The sequence below is a fragment of the Peromyscus eremicus genome, chromosome 19 (genome assembly GCF_949786415.1).
Source record: "Peromyscus eremicus chromosome 19, PerEre_H2_v1, whole genome shotgun sequence".
In the NCBI taxonomy this organism is placed as follows: Eukaryota; Metazoa; Chordata; class Mammalia; order Rodentia; family Cricetidae; genus Peromyscus; species Peromyscus eremicus.
This window is the reverse complement of record NC_081435.1, coordinates 34,807,248-34,828,121: the sequence shown is the minus strand read 5'-3', so window position 1 is coordinate 34,828,121 and position 20,874 is coordinate 34,807,248. Positions and strand designations below refer to the sequence as shown.

Below are 20,874 nucleotides of genomic sequence, written 5' to 3'. Positions count from 1 at the left end.
TTGGCATGAATCAAAAGCAGTATATGTTTTACTTCTTGAGTAGACCTGGTAAGTGTATGTTTTCTTCAGAAATTTTTACGATAGAAAATATTGCCACAGTTCTAACGTTACAATAAATAATACATTTGTAAAAGATTATGTCTGAAGGCTGGTGAAATGGCTTGGTGGATAAATACACCTGCTGCCAGACCTAGTGACCTGGGTTCAATCCCCAGGACCAACATAGTAGAAAGGGGGAGCCAAGCCCACACGTTGTCCTTTGACCTCTACAGTGTGCACCCATAAACCTACCTGTACCCACACACAAAGTAGAAGTCATGAAGATATTCAAGACAGAGTTAAAGTATGGGTAGTATAAAGGAAGGGCAAATTGTTAATATATATTAGTATAGTATACGTCCCCTACATCCCTAATACTTACAAATGTTGTATTTCATGTGTGAAAGTAAGGCAGGTGGTCTGAATGGTTCCTATCCAAAACAAGGAGTTACTTGGCTCATCTGAAACATCAGGATCATTAGCTGTGACTTGAGCTAATGGTGTTCTAGTTTGCTTTTCTGTTGCTGTAATAAAACTTTGACCAAAAGCAACTTGAGGAGGAAACGGTTAATTTGACTTATTCAACTAGGTTACAATCCATCACTGGGAGAAATCAGTTAAGGGACACTTGCGTACTGGCTCCTTCTCTGCCTTGCAGTGTCTTATGTTCAAGCTAGCTAGCTTGCTTGCTTGTTTGCTTCATTTTTTGACATAGGTTTTCACTTTGTAGCCCTGGCTATCCTGGAATTCACTCTGTAGACCAGGCTGCCTTGAACTCACCACCTGTCTCTTCCTCCCAAGTGCTGGGATTGAAGGTATGCACCAACCCCTCCCAACCAAGTGAGCTTTCTTATACAGCCCAGGATCATGTGCCCAGGGCTATTACTTACCACAGCAGGCTGGGCCCTCCTACATTTGTCAACAATCAAGTCAGTTACCCACAAATGTGGCTACAAACATGGCAACAGGTCAGTTTGAACTGGACAGTTCTTCAGTTGAGGTTCCCTCTTCACGAGTGATTCTAGATTATTTCAAGTTGATAAAGCTAACTGAGACCTGAGGGAAACAAGAATGACTTCTAAGTTTAAAAAAACAAATTCTCAAAACCAAATTCAACAACACATTAAAAAATATTGCTCAAGGGCTTGGGTATAGCTAGTTACTAGAATGCTTGTCTAGCATGTATACAACCCTGGATTTGATCTCTAGCACAATGTAAACAAGATGTGATGATGCATGCTTCTAATTCTACCTCATAAAAAGTGAAAGCAGGAGAACTGGAAGTTCAAGGTCATCTGTGGATACACATGAGTTTGAGGCCAGCCCGTCATACATGAGACCCTGCTTTAAACAATGTTCATTTACCATGAGCAAGTAGACTACATTCTAGGAATGCAAGGATAGTTCAACACACACGTCACTAAATATATAACATCACATAATTAAGGCTCAAAGATAGATATCACATGATCATCTCAGCACATGCAGAAAAGACTGACAATCTAACATTGCCTCAAGATAAAAGCCCTGAAGAAACTTGGAATAAAAGAGATGTTACTCAACATAATAAAGGCTATGGAGGGCACAGCTTTAACCAACATTGAAAAACTCAAAGCACTGCTACTAAAATCAGGGACTTTCTCTACTCTTAGTAAAGTTTTAAATTCTTACCTAGAGCAAGGAAATAATGCCAGCAATTGACAAGATCTCGTGAAATTAATATCTTTCTAGGCAACAGAGGAAACAGTTAATATAGTGAAGAGAGCCTACAGAATGGGAAAATATCTTCACTAGCCATATATCTGAAAGAGAATTCATATCTAGCATACATAAAAACTTAGAAACCTAAATACCAAAATTCCAAACAACTCAGCCCATGAATAGAATGATGAAATGAACAGATAGTTCTCAAAAGATGGAAGTTCAAATGGCCAATAAAAATATGAAAAAAGATTCAGCATGGTTAGTCATCAGGGAAATATAAAACGACATTCAGATACCCTCTCACCCTAGTCAGAATGGCTGCCATTAAAACAAATAACAAGAATGCCAGGCAGGCAAGGGACTCCTTAAACACTGCCAATGATAACATAAATTATTCCAGCCACTGTGGAGATCAGATTGTAGGTTCCTCAGAAGATTAAAAATGGATCTGTCATATAATCCAGATGTACCAGTTCTGGGTGTATACCCCAAAGAACTGTAAAGTAACATACTACAGAGAGCCTTCAGTAGTCTTGTGTCCTCAATAGTCAAGTTATAGACCCAGCCTAGGTGTCAATCAACAGATGAATGGGTAAAGAAAGTGTGGTATATGTACCGAATGGAGTTTATTCAGAATGAGATTATGTTATTGACAGAAAATGGATGCAACTGGAGATCCTCACAGTAAGCAGAGTGCAACATGCTCAGACAGCTGTTTACCCTCATTTGGGATCCTTGACTTTATATAGACTTAGATGATCATTTATACACATATGATATAAAGAAGAAGAGACTGTCAGGTTGGGGAGAAAAGAGGGTACACATGATATACATCAATGAAAATATCTTATGAAACTCATTACTATGTACAGTGAACGTATACTAACTTAGTAAACTTTCTCAAATTCTGAATACAAGTATCCCTCGCTGCTTATACTGTCCTCCAAATTTTGGTGTTTCTGAAAAAGTCAGAGTCTTACTGTGTAGTCCCAGATGGCCTGGAATTCACTGAGAATGTCCTCAAACACACAGAGATCCATCTACCTCTGCCTCCCAAGTGCCAGGATGAAAGGCTACTACTCTGGGTTTAGATGAGTACCTTAATTTCTGATTTCTCATGCTTCTTGCCTAAAATGCAGGAGCCAAATAGCTACAGACCATATGACTGGCACTCAAAAAATAGCACCCCTCTCTAGCATCCTTCTCAGCCTTTACTCACACCGTTAGGTTTTACTCTAGCAAAATGAACCTGTTTGTAGTTTGTCTATGAAAGTCATTGCTAAAGTAATTGAGAGCAGGCTTGTTTGATTAGCATATTATTGGAGGATTAACTATAGACATACACAGCTAGCTCTAAGGCATGGCATTGTAGCATTGTAATAGAATTGTGGTCTCGGTTATCATAGCATTAGGAAGTGCTTTCTGCTCATCTCTATAGAACTTCTATGCTTTGAGTGTGTACTTGAGTCAAACTAAAGAAGAGGCTCATGAAATCATATTTTTGTGCTAAAGTAAAAGGAATAATTACACCTGCCCTTTTTTTAAAAATGTAAAAACATGCTTTCTTAGAGAAAATGTGGGATGCTACAAAGGTATACCCCAACATATGTTTTCACAAATCAATTTCCAAAGCAAAATATTGGTTTTGAGATTTTTGGTATATATAACACATAGACATAAATATGTTTGATGTCTTAAGAAATTTGGTGATTATTTTGGTCCTGATGCCATTTTTTTTTCTGTCAGTCTGTCAGTGTTTTGACAAATAACAGATATAAGAAACACAATCATTTGGAAAACATCTCATATATTTGAAATAGCAATTATTTCTGGTATCATGGAATTTTATTTTTGTGGGCTTTTTGTTCAGTTGGCTTTAGGTTTTTGAGACAGGATCTTATAATGTGCCCACGTTCCTCTTGAACCCACTACATAGCCAGAGATAGTCTTGAGTCTTCCTCCTGCCTTCGCTATCCAAGTGCTGGCTTCCAGGTGTGGACCACCATCGGGCGCAGCTTTCCAGTCTGTTTAGAAGGAAATTCATGGAGCTGTTTTCTAGAGAGATCAGTTGCTAAGTTTAGCGTTGGTATCCACATGTGGGTGTGTTGACGACTTAGAGACACGGTGTCCCTGGAGCCTGCACACCATCACACAGACGGTCTGAGGGGCAAGGCCTGCTTGCCAAGCCTTTAGGAGAACCATCTGAACAACAATTTTCCAAATGAGTGCCCTGACTTGAATTTAGTAAGATTTGTAGCAGATTTGGCATCAGGACCTTTATTATTTTTGTGGAGAATATTTCTGTTTTATTAAAGGAAGTATATCACTGTCTACAGATGAAGGGTTTGGGTTTTGGATTGTTTGAGTATTTTGTTGTGTTTTAAGTTTGAAATTAAGTACTGATTTCTGACTTTTACAAAACTTCTTTTGAGAAAAAAAATCTCAATATGGAGAGATTTAGATTTTACACACGATACAATTTATTTTATTCTCAATTGGTGTTATACTCCTTGCTATTCACCTTTTTCTTTTAACCTTTCTGTGTATGAATATTTTGCCTGTATTTATGTCTATTCAGCACATGCTGCAGCACCTGCAGATGCCAGAAAAGGGTGTCAGAGCCCTGGAATTGGAGGCACAGATGGTTAGGAGCTGTGGGTGCTGCAGCTCAGAAAGAGCAACCAGTGCTCTTGAACTGCTGAGCTAATTCTTCAGCCCCGTTACCTTTGTTTTCCTGGAGGATTTTCTGATCTCTAAACTAGGTTAATACTGCTGTGTTCACCTTGTAATTTTAGAGTAACTTTAAGGAACAGGGAAAATTTTATTTTTTACTCTGAAAATTAGATGAAAGTGAGCCATTTAGCTTGTGACAAAGTTAGACCTGATAAGGTATTCTGAACTTTAATAGCTCTTAGGATCTTAAATGCTGGCCATTTCAAAAATAGAAAAGTATTCTTGGTTGCTATGAAACTTTTTTCGTAGTGTTCCTGCAACTGCAGAGATCTAAGCATTTCTGAAGTCTATATAAGGTTCTCAGGCAAGCAGAGGCCATGTGTTTTCATGACTGCTCAGCAGCGGGTTGTGGCTCCCTACTAGGGCAGAGGAGTCATTACTACACCACATAGAAATTGAGTCTGTGTGGACTGTCAGGGAAGAAATGGCACATCTCTCCAGGTAGACTCTCTGTTCCGTTTACTCCACTCAGTGTTGGCATTTGCTTAGGAGTTCCATCCACTCCACACAGTGTTGGCGTATACTTAGGAGTTCTGTCTGCTCCACACAGTGTTTGTGTATACTTTGGAGTTCCATCCACTCCACACAGTGTTGGCTTATACTTAGGAGTTCCATCCACTCCACACAGTGTTGGCTTATACTTAGGAGTTCCATCCACTCCACACAGTGTTGGTTTATATTTAGGAGTTCCATCCACTCCACACAGTGTTGGCGTATACTTAGGAGTTCCATCCACTCCACACAGTGTTGGCTTATACTTAGGAGTTCCATCCACTCCACACAGTGTTGGCGTATACTTAGGAGTTCCATCCACTCCACACAGTGTTGGTTTATATTTAGGAGTTCCATCCACTCCACACAGTGTTGCCGTATACTTAGGAGTTCCATCCACTCCACACAGTGTTGGTTTATATTTAGGAGTTCCATCCACTCCACACAGTGTTGCCGTATACTTAGGAGTTCCATCCACTCCACACAGTGTTGCCGTATACTTAGGAGTTCCATCCACTCCACACAGTGTTGGCGTATACCTAGGAGTTCCATCCACTCCACACAGTGTTGGCATTTGCTTAGGAGTTCCATCCACTCCACACAGTGTTGCCGTATACTTAGGAGTTCCATCCACTCCACACAGTGTTGGCGTGTACTTATGAGCTTTTGAGACAAAGGGTGGGAGGCAGGTGTTGCTGCTTGGTTTCAAAGGCTGTTTTTCCTTTCATTTTTAGAGAACTTTCTAGGGCTCTGGTTACAACTCAGTGGTGAAGGGTGTGCTGAGAATCTGGAAGGCCCTGGGTGCACTTAGCACCATGAAAACAAAATTGAAAATGAAAGAAAAAAATTCTTTTATAATATAAATTCTTTTTTTCTCTATATTTTGGAGTCTGCAGAAGGTTGTTATTCTGATCCTTAGAGAACATAGGCAAAACAATCATGTGATGTGTTCCTCTAATAGTAATTTCAGTAATACAGTACATAATTTTGATTGACTTTTTAAAATAGTGCTGGAAATGGAGGCTAATTCATTCAAAAGCTAGCATTTTCTCTAATTCTTTGAATGTAGTGATTGGCTGTAGGTTCTTTGCAGTGTGTACAAGTGAGAAAGCTGACCACGGCTTGAAATGCCTTTTCAGATGCTTTGCACGCATACTTCGGGATCTGTGGCCTGTCCCTAATGGAGGAGAGTGGAATCTGTAAGGTTCATCCTGCTCTGAATGTAAGCACACGAACTTCTGAGCGCCTTCGAGATCTCCATCAAAGCTGGAAGACCAAGGACTCTAAAGAGTGCTCAGAGAATGTCCATATTTCCACTTGACTGACCTTGGGGTAATGGGTTTGTAGCATAACTGTAGCTCAAGGTTAAAAGCCATGTGTAACCAAGTGTGCTCTTTTTTAAAGGGGTAGTCTTAAGTCAAAGCTTGTACTGCTAACACTTCCACTGTACTGGATTTAAAGAAAATTCTTGTTGAAGTTGGGAACCTCAGCAGGACTCTGTTGTGGTTCTTAAATGTTTATAGTGTGTTTCTGAGAGGTTTCTTGGGACAGATTTACCAAATGTATGTAGGTTATCTTCTTAAAACCCTTCAGTACAAGTACTGGCTTACAAAATGGATACAAATCTTCAAGTTTACACTTCATATGGCATTGATAATCTTCAGGTGAGCATTTAGTGATCACTTAAAAAATCTCTACTGCTGATGGGAAGAAATTTGCTTTATTGAATTAAGTATATTGAGTTTTTCTTTAAAAATAGATGGTCTCATAATTTTCTTCAAGAATAACGTATTTTGTGTTATTCTTAAGATGTGCCAACTAGACTTGTGTAAGCTATACAGATGAAACAGAAGTTCATAGTAAGAAAAAATAGGCTTAACTAATACTATAGTTTTCTAAAGAGAGAGTACTGTGTAACTGAGGGAGAAGGTCATGTAATTATGAATGAGAAGGGTCTGTCTTGTGTCTTTATTATTGGTTCCTTGGGTGAGTACCTGTTGTGTTTTGTTTTAATCCCAAATCATTGGCTACCTTTTGTCAGGGACAAGGGAAGAAATAATCTTTGCTGTCTAGAAAAAAGATATTCAGTGTTCTATTCTGAGGTTCATAACACTGTAAATTATACTTGTATGGTTATAACTGAGTTCTTTTTAGTTGCTTCGATTTTCTTTTTTTTCCTTTTCAGTATTTTGTAGCCACTATAGTTAGCTGCTTTATCTCCCACCAGGTTGAGCATCCTTAATCCAAAATTTATTATCTGGGCCAGGCATAGTGGCACATGCCTTTAATCTCAGCTCTTGGGAGGCAGAGGCAGGCAGATCTCTGTGAGTTCAAGGCCATCCTGGTCTGCATAGTAAGTACCAGACCAGACACAGCTGCATAGTGTGACCCCATCCTGAACTGAAAAAACAAAACAGCAACAAAAATAATAAAATCCACTATCTGAAATGCTCCAGAATCTGAATTTGTTGACTGACAGCATGACACAATTGGAAAATTCCACCACCTCATGCAACAGGTCACAGATGAATTTCAGGGACACTGTAAATAGTATATAAAACTACTTGAAATTACTGAGTAAAGTGTATGAAATAAATGCATTCCATGTTTAGACTCGGATCATATCCACAAGGTAAAGTGTATATGTAAATATTCGAAAAATCTGAAAACAGAATTGAAAATCTGAAACATTATGTTTGGTTCCAAGCATTTTGGATAGTGATACTCAACCTGTAAATAATTTTCTAATATTTTCAAGTTTGATAAATCTTTAAATATAAACAGAACCACTGAGGTATACATAGTCATTTATATTTTTATATTTTTGGCTACGTGGGAGGGAAATATATCCATCTAGAGGGGATAAATTATGGTTTCACTTATTCATTGTCTTGTTTTATTGTCTTAATTCTGTGAACTAACAACCAAAAGAAACTGGTGTAAAAATCTTTGTTAGCAATCAGCTTGTCAATAAATCACATCTATGACTTGGTGACAAGAAGGAAATTTCTTCATTAGAGGAAATGAGTGTGTTAGTCTTGCTAGTAATAAAAGTTGTATTATTAATCTACAGACATCATTGTAAAAGCTAAATTATCAGTGTCACTGGGTAGATAATAGCATTTTCATTATTTCCTAAACTGAAGAGACATTTCCTAAATAAAAAATACTTCTAAAGGGAAACTGAGCATATGATTAAAAAGAATGCATCGCTTAGTTTTAGAACTGACTTTGCAAAGTCAAATGAAAAGTGCTGGGAGTCTAGCTCACTAAATGGTTTGCCCAAGATCCTGGGCTCCCTGGCTTTGATCCTTGGCCCCCAAACTAACAAACCAACCAAATCCTCATTAGAGAGAAATCTTCCAGTGGTGGAGAGAAAAGCTTTACCAACAAATGTTATCCTCCCAGGAGTTGTTCCAGTTGCTTCTGTTTAAATCCAAGCAAGTAACAACAGTCCTGCCTCAAACTGAGTTCTCTCTTAGCCACTAAGAACTGAAACAGCGTGTATGAAAATGCTCTAGGTGTGTATCAGGAGCCAGTGTTTTCCCTGAGTTGCTGCTGTCAATTGTTGGAAGGTAGGAAAATTGGTTATTAATAAAGAGAAGATTTATAACAGAAAAGTAATTTGTATTTGCAAACTCCTTGAGTAATTTACTGGCAAAGGAATATTATTGGCAGAATAATTCTAATATACTCTTAAGAGTATACTTAAGAGTATACCTTGGTTCCATGTGATACGTTATGGAGCAGTGAATGTTGGTGTTTCATAGAAACATATCAACCAAAAAATACGGAGTTGTTTTGAAGTGTGGAAAAACTATTTTTAGCTTTTCCTAAATAGATGTGCCTAAGAAAATATTTATTAATAAAGTAAATTAAAAGCAACGTTTCACATATAATCTGTTCTCTCACAGTAGGGGCACAGTAAGAGGAGAAGCATGAAGTCCAGATGTGCCATGCCGTGCCCTCCTAGCCAACCTCTCTCCATCTCTTCCTCTTATTGAACTTTGGAAGAGTAGTAGCAAGGAACATTTATTTGTCACCTACAGTTTTAGGTTTGACCTGCAATTCTTGTTTTTATTAGATTTTTAAATAGGTATAAATAATAAAGTTCAAATATAAATTTTGCTGACAATGGTCATAATTTGAAGTGCCAGACCTGATAGTATTTGATAAACAGAGTGATGAAGTCATCAGAAGCAAGATGACTTGAAGTTTAAATTACATATCTGCCCATTGAGCAGCATGATCTTGGATCCAGTTCCCCTATGGTACAATGAAGCGAGCAATAGAATTTCATTCACTAGGCTGACTCAGGTTTAAGCGAGATCATATATAAAAAGCACTTTGCATACAGCAAATTTCTCGTTATGGTTTCATGTGACCATAGAAGTGTTTTTAAAATCTCTTGTACATGGAAATCTTAACAGGGTTTAGACTGAAGGAAGATGCTGCCAACAGAGCAGTTTCTTAACTTTCCCGGGGAGCGACAGAGGAATATCAGGTACAGCCACAGGCACTGCAACACTGGGGACAGGTGGTACCCATGAGCCTCAGAGTACAGGTGAGAGAACAGATGTGCCCTACCTGCGTAGTGTCCCCTCCTGTGCAGAGGGTAGAGGAGGAAAGCACCCAGGTTCTGAAGCCCTGCAAATTGGAGAACTGTGATATTGCCATGTTCTCACTACAGAGGAAATGGGCCGATCTGAAAACAAAGGCTGAAACTCAGAAGAATTCTCCAGATCCTGGCAGCAGTCTGGTGAGTGTGGAGCAGTGGAAAGTATGTTGATCATAGTAGATAGAACAGCCTGGCCTGATGCCATGTACCTTTTGAAATTAATGAGGTAAAGCACAGCACTGGAAAGAAACTGCTAGAATTAGAATCCAAATTGGACAGGATAGGCCTGGGACATAATGGAGAGATAGCTAAAAGAAATGTTGGGAGGAAAGGCCTGTAGACACAGATGCATAATTATAGGCATACATAATCATTTAAATGACAGAAAATGCAAGGGTGCTGGGAAGATGGAGCCATTTCCTAGAGCAACCCTTCCTTCTGAACAATGATTTAACTTAAAAAGCAGGTGAGTGTTCGGTCCCCAGAGTTAGAGCAGCGCCCTCACAGGACCAGTGAAACCTAACACTGAAAAGGCGGTGACAGCAGCTATGGTGTTTACAGTGACATGCACAGCCTCAGATTTGCAGCAAGGAGCAAAACGAGACCAAGCAGAGGAAGGAGGCAGAAAGAAAAGCAAAGGCAGTTAATCTGAAGCCAAGAAAGGCAAAAGCTCCAGCCTTGGCATGCTAAGGATGCTCAGGGAAACAACCCATCAGCTAACCTCAAAGACACACAGGAGGAGCACGTAGGAGAACTTAAATGACAAGGGGAAGGGCCAGTAAACACAACTGATTTCAGATTGTCTTAGGAATCTCACACAAATTCAAAGGTGAAGTTTTTAGAGAAAAATGCAAATTGATAAAATTTAATACAGAGACTATAACTACCATAGGGAAATGCAAATAAAGACCATTGTACAATCTCGTAAGATTGAAGAATCTCAACATTGCTTTAATAATTCCAGAGGCTAGAAAAAGGATCTTGAATCTTAAATTACTACATAAAAGAAATTTTCCCATGTTTACTTTGTAAAGTTGGCACAATGACATTAATTTTAAAACATAACAAAGATTATGCCAAAAAAGGACATCCTAGGTCATTCAGGCTTGCTAGTATCTCCAGACTGGGACGATAGCTCATCTACTAGTGTTTGCCACTCAACCACGAAGACCTGAGTTCGATCCCCAGCACCCAAGGCAAAAACTGGGCTTGGTGTTGAACGCTTGTTCCCAGTGCCAAGAAAGCAGGAATAGGCAGATCACTGTACGTTGTTGGCTAGCCAGCCCAGCCTAATCGATGAGCCCAAAATCCCCCTGACAAGCCCTGTTGAGAAAATAAGGTGAGGCAGGTGAGCTGTTTCAGTTGGTAGAGGCTCTTGCTACACAAGCCTGACAACTTGAATTAGATTTCCTATAACCCATGTAAAGGCGAAGGGAGAAAACCAACTCCACGGAGTTGTGCTATAACCTCATATGTGCTGTGACACATGTGCCCACATACACAAATAATAATAAATTTTAAAACCTAACATGAAAAGCTGAAGAACAACAGGTTGACTTCAGGCCTCCACACCTGCAAACACAAACATAAATATCAATAAAAATTATTAAGCGAATTGTTAGGCCTGCAACCCAGTAGCACTTGAGAGAATAAAATTATGGCTCAGTTGCATTCATATTAGGAATGCAAGTATAATTCAGTTTTAGACCATCTTAATATAGTGTTAAAGAAAAGACGTTTGATCTGATAGAATTAAGTACTCATATCAGAAACTGATAAAGAATTCACTAACATTGCACTTCTACCCTAGAGGCAAGCATCCTACCATTGAATCCAAAGAGTCTTTCTGACAAAGCCAGAACAGGAACATGCTTACTGTCTCCTTTACTAAATACCACACGAGAACTTTAGCCAAGGAAGTCAGAGCAAAGACATGAGTCAGGACGATTCAAATTTGGCAAATAGGATCATCTACTTGAAAAACCCAGAGGAATTTGTTGAGACACCAAACCGTAAAAGAACCCAAGTAGCAGCAGTAGTTAAGGTGCAGGCAGCCTGAGGACTGTCTTTCCACATTTCCACCAGATGGAGCCAAGTGTTGTCAGAAATGGCCTTCTTTCAGCCACTCCCTCCCTCCGCAAAGTAAATGCTCTCAGGACTGGCTTGGTCATCGCTAGGTCCACTGTTTGTGAGCTCTGTAAGTGCGACCATCTGCTGTACACTGTGTTTTACTTGGCTTCTCTGCCCTACTACAAGAGACTACAAGGGCGCCCTGGTGCTGGTTACAGAGGTGCGTTCATTTTATGAGTATTTACCAAGCTGTGCCATCAGCCATGCTCTGTGCACTGTTCTCTGTGTATAAATACAATTCAATAAAAGTATTTAGTAAAAATAAAGACTTCATATCTATATCTACATGAACCTAAACCGTTTAGAAGATATACCTCAAGATCTCTGTGATTGCTGAAACAGACTCGTGTATGAACTCCATCAGACATGTTTGAAACACCTATGTGAGAAAATTCTGCTTTGGAAAAAGAAAACTCTTAGAAGACAATAGACTCAAGGCTGTGCCTTATTGTTAATAGAAAGACAGCATGAAAACAGTTTTCTTGGGTTACTTTGTAAATTTAATGCCACTGCAATAAATACTATGCTCATTTTCATTTGAGAGAACATATTAGACTAACCATTAAAATTGAGAAAACAAGAAACCAGCCCTGCCAGACACAGAGTATGCTGGCAAAAGCTATCAGAATTAAATACGTACATGCTTTGCTCAGGCAATCCTGTATCTACAAATTTAGAAATAGATGATGATGTACTTCAAGGATCTTCCAATGTATTGTAAGTCGTAGGAGAAAAGACACTGTTTATAATACATTCATACAGTGTGATACTATACAAGTGTTAAGAAAGACACAATGGTATTTGTAATATATTGCTAAATGAACCAAAAGTTTAGTATTAAAAAATAGTTCAATAAACAAGGGAAATGAAATGTTAGAATTAGTCCCAGCAGCACATTAGAATAAAGGCAGCATCTGAAATCAGTGAGAAGGAGAACTTGTAAGTACCTAGTTCCCTAAGTAACTCTGTGTAATTGTTCACATATTTACAAATCCTTGAAGGATGTATAGTGTCATCCATCTCAAACCTTTTGCCTGTTGTACACCAAGATGCTGTGTATTCTGTGTTGTCAGTCATTCAGTGATAGGGATGTCTTTTAATATGTAGATTTTATCAGTTGCTGAGTATTGCCTAAGTTGTCATTATGGATGACTTGTTTTTCACAGTTACAAATATGTTGCTGTAAGATTCTTGAGAATGTATTTTCACACTGCCTATTTGTGTGTTTCTTTTAGGTACATTTATGGATATGGAATTGTTGGGATAAACTTTTGTACATTTTCAATTCAAGTAGCTCTTGGCAAATTACTTGAAAATAATCTGCTGGTTAGTTCCTCTGTGGCATTGGGAAAGACTGGTGGCTTAGTTCCTTGTCCTCATCTTGCAACTTGGTCTAAGCTCCCGATTCAGAGTGACTGACGTTAGGTCTGTATTCCCAGTAATGAGGCCCACACTGGAGCCCATGCTTTCCATGTCTGCTCTTTAACTAGAGTGTTTGTCCTCCACTCTCTGGATTCTTTCCACATTCCCTAATGTTCTGCTCACTTGTCATTAAAGCTCTACTTGAATTAAGGACTGTTGTTAAAAGTGTATGTGGGATTTCCTGAAGTAGTTGAAGATAATAGTCTGTGCATACATGGTGTCTTCATTTTGGAAGGCGGTATATGGTTCTATAGGACTATATAATATAAAGTTTAGGGTTGTTTTTTTTTTAAGTGTGTGTAAAGGCTAGGGATGTAGGTCAGCAGTAGAGCATGTACTTAGCATGCACCATGCTCTGGATTCCATCCCCAGCACCATCAAACAAAAATATTATGTGGGAACATTAAAGGCATGTATGAAAACTGTATGTATGAAAACATGTTATGAAAACTGTACATTAGTTAGACCACAGAAATACTCATGTAATCCTTCATACAATATCTTTTGTGACTCATTTTATTAGTTCCCTTTTTCCTTCCTGTATTCCAGGCTGTTCTTAAACTCTCTGTATAGCTGAAGATGACCTTGAACTTCTGATCTTCCTGCCTCTGGTTCTGTGCAGCTGGGATTGCAGGCCTGCACCACCATGCCCAGTGTACTTAGTGATAGCTATTGAGTTTAGGGCTTCATGCATGCTAGACCAGCATTCTACGAAGGGGTACTTAGTTTGTTTCTAACTTAAGTATGTTAGAACATTCCTATAAACATTGAGTGATTTCTGTAGGGTTCCCACAAAATAAATTTCTGGGCCAAAGGATGGGTGTTTAAAAATTATTGGTACTTACTCTTTATTGTCCTGTACAAGCAGTGCGCATTAACTCAGCAACCAGGTACTGTGTTTGTCCATAGCCTCTGCTGCATTGGAATCTGTCAGTTTAAGAGTTTGTTCTGGTGGGGGAAATGACAGTCCCTTGTTACAAATATGCAGAAACACATCCTGATAAGTTTGTGTACTATTAAGTGATGAGTTTATATGCCTGTAAGTTAGATCAGAAAATTGTCTCTCCATTAACAGGACTTAGAACACTAGTTTGCAGTGTGTGGTTTCCAGACAGAAGCATTGGCATCACCTGGAACAAAAATAACAGCGAAAACAACTGCTACTGCTCCTCCTCCCCTCCTCCCCTTCCTCCTCTTAATAAATAAATGTGTAGAGAATGGATTAAGTTAGCTTATGTTGGAATAGCAACAGGAGACGTCTCACACTGGAGGGCTTGAGACTCAGCAGTTGCTCAGTTTAAGAGGCTGGTGCCTCAATCGTCCCAGTCTGGGGCCAGAAGTCTGGAAGCTTCCTGGAGAGCCATTGGTTCTAAGTCAGCAACTGAATTCTAGAAACACTGGTTCTAACACCAGTGAGGGAATCAGCAGCAACATCAGGGTGAGTCAGCTTGGGGTCAAGAGGGAAGGCCAAGGGAGCAAATGGTGAATCCTCCTGGGACATCTCATAAGATCAAGTTTCCTGCTTCTGGTAAATAGGAGGCTGCAGGGTGCCAGAGGTCTGTTTTCACAAGACTTCCGAATGATTCTGGTGCACATTGAAATTCAAGGTTCAGGAAAAGTAGCTTGAGTAGGACAAACAATAACTATTTGTAAGGTTTATATTTAAAAAAAATAAGGGTTGTACTCAACAGTAAACTCAAATTTAATAATGTGATAGGTTTTTTTTTTTTTTTTATTTCTACAAAGCTAGTATGATGAGCCTGTGGTGGTAGAATAAAAAATGTAGTGGATACTCAAATATGTAAACAAGTGAGATTTACTTCTCCAATATACCCAGTATTCATTTACTCATATCTTTGTTGGGGAGCTAGAGGGGGGGACCTTTTAAATGTGTTAGCTAACCAGTTTAGTGTCTCGTGCTCCTTGCTGTGTAGTATGTATTATCCGGGGTAGGGCAGGGGTGCTCTGCACAGGCTGCTGCTGGGACTCCCTGGTGCCTCCTGGACTGGCTGCTGCTGGTTTAGCATGGCCTTTCAAGGTATGTTTCTGGCTGCTTCTAATTTCATAGTCCTGACACTCTGGTGTCTTCGCTCCAAGTTAGGCCTCTTTCTTTCCAACTGATGTCAGTGACCCCTCTGTCCTGACCCCCTCCCCACAAACACATTTACTGTCCTGTCGTGTGCCAAAACTCCCAATGTTCTTCACACTGAAAGCATTGTCCCTTTCTATATACCTAGCAACCTCTCCATTCTTAGTGCCACTGAACAGTGACAGAACATAAACCAAAAGCCTGCTTCCCCTAGACCTTCAGGTCTCTGCTAGAAACAGGTCACGGGAACACACTACATACCACATGTCTAAATATTGAAAACCTAATACAGCATATCAGCAAATCATGTTCCATTCCCTTGGTGGACAAACACATCTTCACGACAGACTTGAAAATGCAAACACTAGCAAGTCATACCAAAGAGCACACACCCACGGTTAGGTTGCGTTTTCTACTCTAGGCTATGCTTTGGAAAACATTTCCCCCTGACGTGGTTTCTTGCCAGCTCTGACTCTTGGCGGTACTATGAATAACCACTTAGCCTTGGGGAGTGGTGGGGGAGGGGCTAACACCTGCCCAGTCTCCTCTTTGCCCACATGTATGCTCTCCCTGTGCCTATATCCCAGCCCAATCTTTGCTATGTGCGAATCCTCTTACACCTACCAACATCACCCTCTACTTGTCTCAAAGAACAAGGCTGGAAAGCCAGGTTTTGATTCTTTAGAAGTATCTGTGATGGGGTTCCCAGTGCTTAGCCAGCCCTCCTCTTCCAGATCTTGAGGAGCCCACTGGCCCAGGAGTAGTCCTGGTTCCTTTGCCTGAGCTCCATGTCCCACACCCAGCCCCACCAGACCCCTGCTTTTTACAACTTTGACAGAGGACTGTACACTCTGGGAGTACAGCCCAAAAAGGAGCCAGGAAGGAAGCCCAAGTAGGCCCTGGAGGGGGTTGAGGCAGGTGATTACAGAACCTGGCATCTGGGTCACGTTTGGAAAGTGGCCGGGTTCCTTGTGTAGGGAGAAGTGCCGGAATGGAGTCCTTATGCAACGTGCATCTTTGCAGATCTAGAGGCAGTACTGGCAGGCCAGCAGCCTCGTGCAGTTTTCCCAGTGCCTGTCTAGACCTGCTTCTGCCTACCTCTGTCTTCTGCCCAGCCTTCATCCTTGCCATGCTTTCCCAGGGTCAGGATCCGTAGATTTTCCTTACTTTACCTGTGCTGGAGCATCCTTTTTTCCTTTCCTGCATTCTATACTACCATTTTTCATGTTCCAAGGAAGGAGATTTAAAAATCCTCTCTCAAGTGACAAGCAAGTGATTCTTGTTTCCTGACAATCCAAAACCTGTATGTTTCCTCCCTTCATGCTTGCTTTAATATTCAAAACTTCAAGGTAAATTAAGGCCCTTGGTGGAATAGAAAAGCAGAAATACCTTAACATTTTCAAATATAGCATGCCTGCAAAAGTAATCCAACAGCTAAAATGAGAGGAGTTAAGACTGGCCCGTACTGCCGGGGCGCTCGAACAGACTCGGGGTACCAGATGCTGAAAAGGCTGGTGTAGGAAGATCACACTTCGAGGTGGACGAGGAGCTGACCGTTTTTCATATTCAAACATGTAAAGACTGGACTTGGAAAGGCTTAGATTCAGTAGGCACGCGAGGGTTTCTGATCAGGAGGGGCTTGGAAGTGATCATCTGGAAGGTGGGCAGAGAATACTTGCCAAAGGACCGTCTGCACGTCACTGCGCTGTTTGCCCCGTGTTTGTCTGAGATGGCTTTCAGGAGACCGGGTGATGATTACCAGCTCATCTATTAATAGCATATCCTTGCTTGCCCACACTTTTTGATGACACTGCAACATATTCAAAACGTTTAGCATAAACACAAGTAGTATCTGTTGAGTACATGAATTAAGATTTGAAAGAATATTTAAGCACTACAAAAATCTGCAGCATTAGAACTAGTATGTGAGGCAGGAATAAGTCGCCTTCCTGAGTTCTGACAGCTGCTGGTGGAGAGGGCAGGCTGCAAAGCAGGACACATTACCAGATTGCAGGCTGGCAGTTGCTAGGCTAGACCTGCCTCTGGGGGGCAGTTAGGTAGAAGAAAGCAATGTTTAAATACATTCTTGTTTTTAACCATCCCTCCCCGTCCCAATCAGTTAGGTGGTATCTGGTTAACAGACTGCATCTTCAGAATAAACAAATGAGCCTAGTTGATGAGTGAAAGTTCTCTTCTTCAGGAAGTCAGTTTGGACACAGAAGCAATGCTGGCGTTAGTAACTCACAAGTACTGATGTGTTCTATGCAACAGTTATCGGTGGATGCTGAAACTTTTAGAAGAAATGGTGGTAGAGAAGTTAAAAGTGGAAGGCTCAAGCGGCTACCACCGGAGCCCACTAATACTAGCCTCTCTAGAAGATGCTCGGAGCAATCAGAAGTGGTATTTCTTCTGACAGCATGCTTTACCAAAAGAATTGTGCCTAGACCCAGTCACTGTGCCTAATACGTGAAATACGGGAACAAATGCAATGATAGCACAAGGAAGCAATCAGCCCTCTCCAGAAAGTGAGGCCTCCAAGAGATGGGTCTGGTATTTGGGAATAAAGAAAATGGAGATGGATAAAGCACCGTCTTTAGAGGAAAAGTGAGAGATGGGGCAATCAAGAGCAACACATGGACTCAGGTTCATATTCAAACAAATGAACCTCAGGTATTTTGAGATGATTATGAAAATCTAGATATATAGTAGCTATTAGAGAACATTAAAGAATTATGTTGGTCCTATGATAATGGCTGTATTATATTAAAGAATGTTCTTATATTTTAAACTAGTCTGAGTGTGGGGTTGATGGAGATTTACACCACCAACACCACCCCTGAGACAGGGTTTCTCTGTGTAGCCCTGCCTGTCCTGGAACTCACTCTGTAGACCAGGGTAGCCTCAAACTCAGAGATCTGCCTGCCTCCACCTCTCAAAAGAGCTTCACTTTGTTTGTTTTTTAGAGCTTCACTTTTTAAAAGAGTACCCAAGATAGTGAAGACTGGATTTGTTTTTATTTTTGTTTTTGTTTTTTATCAGGACATTAAAATTTTGGTGATATAGAGGACTCAATGGCTATCAAGACATTAAACAACAGGCAATTGGAAGTGACCCGTGGAACAATAAAAGAAAAATGAGATGAGCAGTTGACCTACCTTGCTACTTTGAGACTTCCTAGATAGACCACTGCTGTGGGATGTTCTGTATGTCAAATGTGTTGCTGATTGGTCAATAAATAAATCACTGATTGGCCAGTGGCCAGGCAGCAAGTATAGGCGGGACTAACAGAGAGGAAAATTGAGAGAACAGGAAGGTGGAAGGAAGACACTGCCAGCCACACCATGACAAGCAGCATGTGAAGATGCTGGTAAGCCACGAGCCACGTGGCAAGGTATAGATTTATGGAAATGGATTAATTTAAGCTATAAAAACAGTTAGCAAGAAGCCTTCCACGGCCACACAGTTTGTAACCAATTTAAGTCTTTGTGTTTTCTTAGTTCGGTCTGAGTGGCTGTGGGACTGGCGGGTGACAAAGATTTGTCCTGACTGTAGACAAGACAGAAAAACTCTAGCTACAGACCACCATAAACAGAGGAGAGATAGGCAGAAAAAAGCAGAGGTTGCTAAGAGATCAAGATAGATTGAGTTCATAGGTCAAAGTGTCAGGAGAGAAGGTGATAAACAGTATTTTCTTATATGTGTTCAAAATAGAAGAAAGATTAAACACGTTAAATACAGACATGAAGAACTGACTCACCTTTACATGGGAAGAAGTGAGATGAGATAACGGCAGTAAATTAGAAATCACAGAAAGGATAGAGGGCCGGAAGACAGCAATAGAAGCGTATGCAAGATGAAATGCAAAGAGAAGTCATGTTGAAAATGAAAACGACATTAATAGGATGTGGGGCAATTTTCAGGATCTTAGTGTACATAACTTGGAGTTTCAAAGGCTGAGAGAGCATTCAAGAAGAAACTTGAAATGCTAAAATATTCCCAAGTTTGATAAAAAGTGAAAATCTCAGACTCCAAGAAACAAATTACTTAAGGTTAGTAATAGAAAAAATAGCTACACCCAGAGTAGAGGTATGTGACAGGGGAGTTCTCATCAGAAACAAGGCAAGACAGAAGAAGAGCATCTTGGGGAGACTGACAGCCCAGAGTTCTATACCCAATGCAGTGACTTAAAGACCATAGAATTGAAGAGAAAGGGTACAGATGCATTAACTATTAAATGTTGTTCTCACTGAGGGCTGGGTTAATGGACAATCATCATATCGTTGTCTTTTGATGAAAACTTTCACATGGGAAAACATATATAAGGCTAATTTGAGTCAGATGTGGTGGTGCACATCTTTAATTCCCAGCCCTTGGGAGGCAGAGGCAGACAGATTTCTGTGAGTTCGAGGCCAGCCTGGTCTACATAGTTCCAGAATAGCCAGAGCTACATAGTGAGACTCTGTCTCAAAAACAAACAAACAAACAATGACAAAAAGGCTCATTTGGATGTTTCCAACAGCTCTAATTGTTCCCAGTTTTACCACTTCCCTGGGATGTTTACAAGGACTGTCTCATGCTTCCCACACCTGGCAGGCCCATGAAGGCGTCTAAGCTTGTGTTACAGTCAATACAGTTCTTAACTGGTTATTTCTAAACATCCACACATTGTTTTAGTAAATCTAAAAATACATAAATTCTAACATTTCACCTCAAAAGTTTTTTTAATCAGAAGTATATAGTAGAGATTATTTTTTAAGCTTCATGTGTAATTATGATGAAGGACTAAGTTTAGAAATCATATTTAATAAGTCATAAGGTACCTTCTTTTGTCAGTCATGATCCTACGATGACTTCACAATAATAAAAATTCACTGTGTCTCTAAGCAGTAGTTTGGGCAGTGTGCTGGCTACTTTTATGTCAACACAAACTATAGTCATGAGAGAAGGGAGCCTCAATTGAGAAAATGCTTCCATAAGATCTGGCTGTAGGCAAGCCTGTAGGACATTTTCTCAATTAGTGATTATTGCAGGAGGGCACAGTCTATTGTGGGTAGTCACCCCTAGGCTGCTCCTCCTGAGTTTTATAAGAAAGCAGGGGGAGCAAGCCAGTCAGCAGCACTTCTCCATGGCCTCTGCTTCAGCTCCTGCCTCCAGGTTCCTGCCCTGCCTGAGTTCCTGCCCTCACTGCTTTTGATGATGAGCTGTTACATGGAACTATGGGTGAGATAAACTCACTCTTTCCTCCCCAAGTTGCTCTGGCCATGGCGTTTCATCACAGCAATAGTCACCCTAACTAAAACAGGCAGTATCTTCAGGAGGCAACTGTTTCTACCAAAATACTATTTTCTTGGGAGATTAATCAGTACTAGCAAGACTGATTTTAAATAAATGGATAAATACCAGTAGTTCTTGATTTCCTTCTTAGGCCTAGCCATGTGAGGCCATGCCAACACTAGAGAAGAAAGACATTTTGTATTGGGAACATTTACAAAGTAGGGATGTGTTAGGCCATTATTACAGTACATAGACTTTATCCCTGCATCCCTTATGGATGAAAGCATGCAAAGTACAGATTCCTACACCTATAGCAGTTATGCTACTACTGCAGAAGTGGGCACGCCTCACCTAGCACGTTTTTCTCACAGTT

The 20,874-nt window shown here is 40.3% G+C and overlaps 1 protein-coding gene across 2 annotated transcripts in view; it reads left to right on the top strand.

The window, feature by feature from the left end:
* The window catches only part of Pggt1b (protein geranylgeranyltransferase type I subunit beta), a 40,636-nt gene extending 32,048 nt beyond the window's left edge, over nucleotides 1-8,588 (top strand). For both annotated transcript variants that reach the window (XM_059246273.1, XM_059246274.1), the window contains one exon: nucleotides 6,108-8,588. In XM_059246273.1, the coding sequence (XP_059102256.1) occupies nucleotides 6,108-6,289 (182 nt within the window). In that variant the 3' untranslated portion in view covers nucleotides 6,290-8,588. The remainder of the gene's footprint in view (nucleotides 1-6,107) is intronic.
* The last annotated feature ends 12,286 nt before the right edge of the window (nucleotides 8,589-20,874 follow it).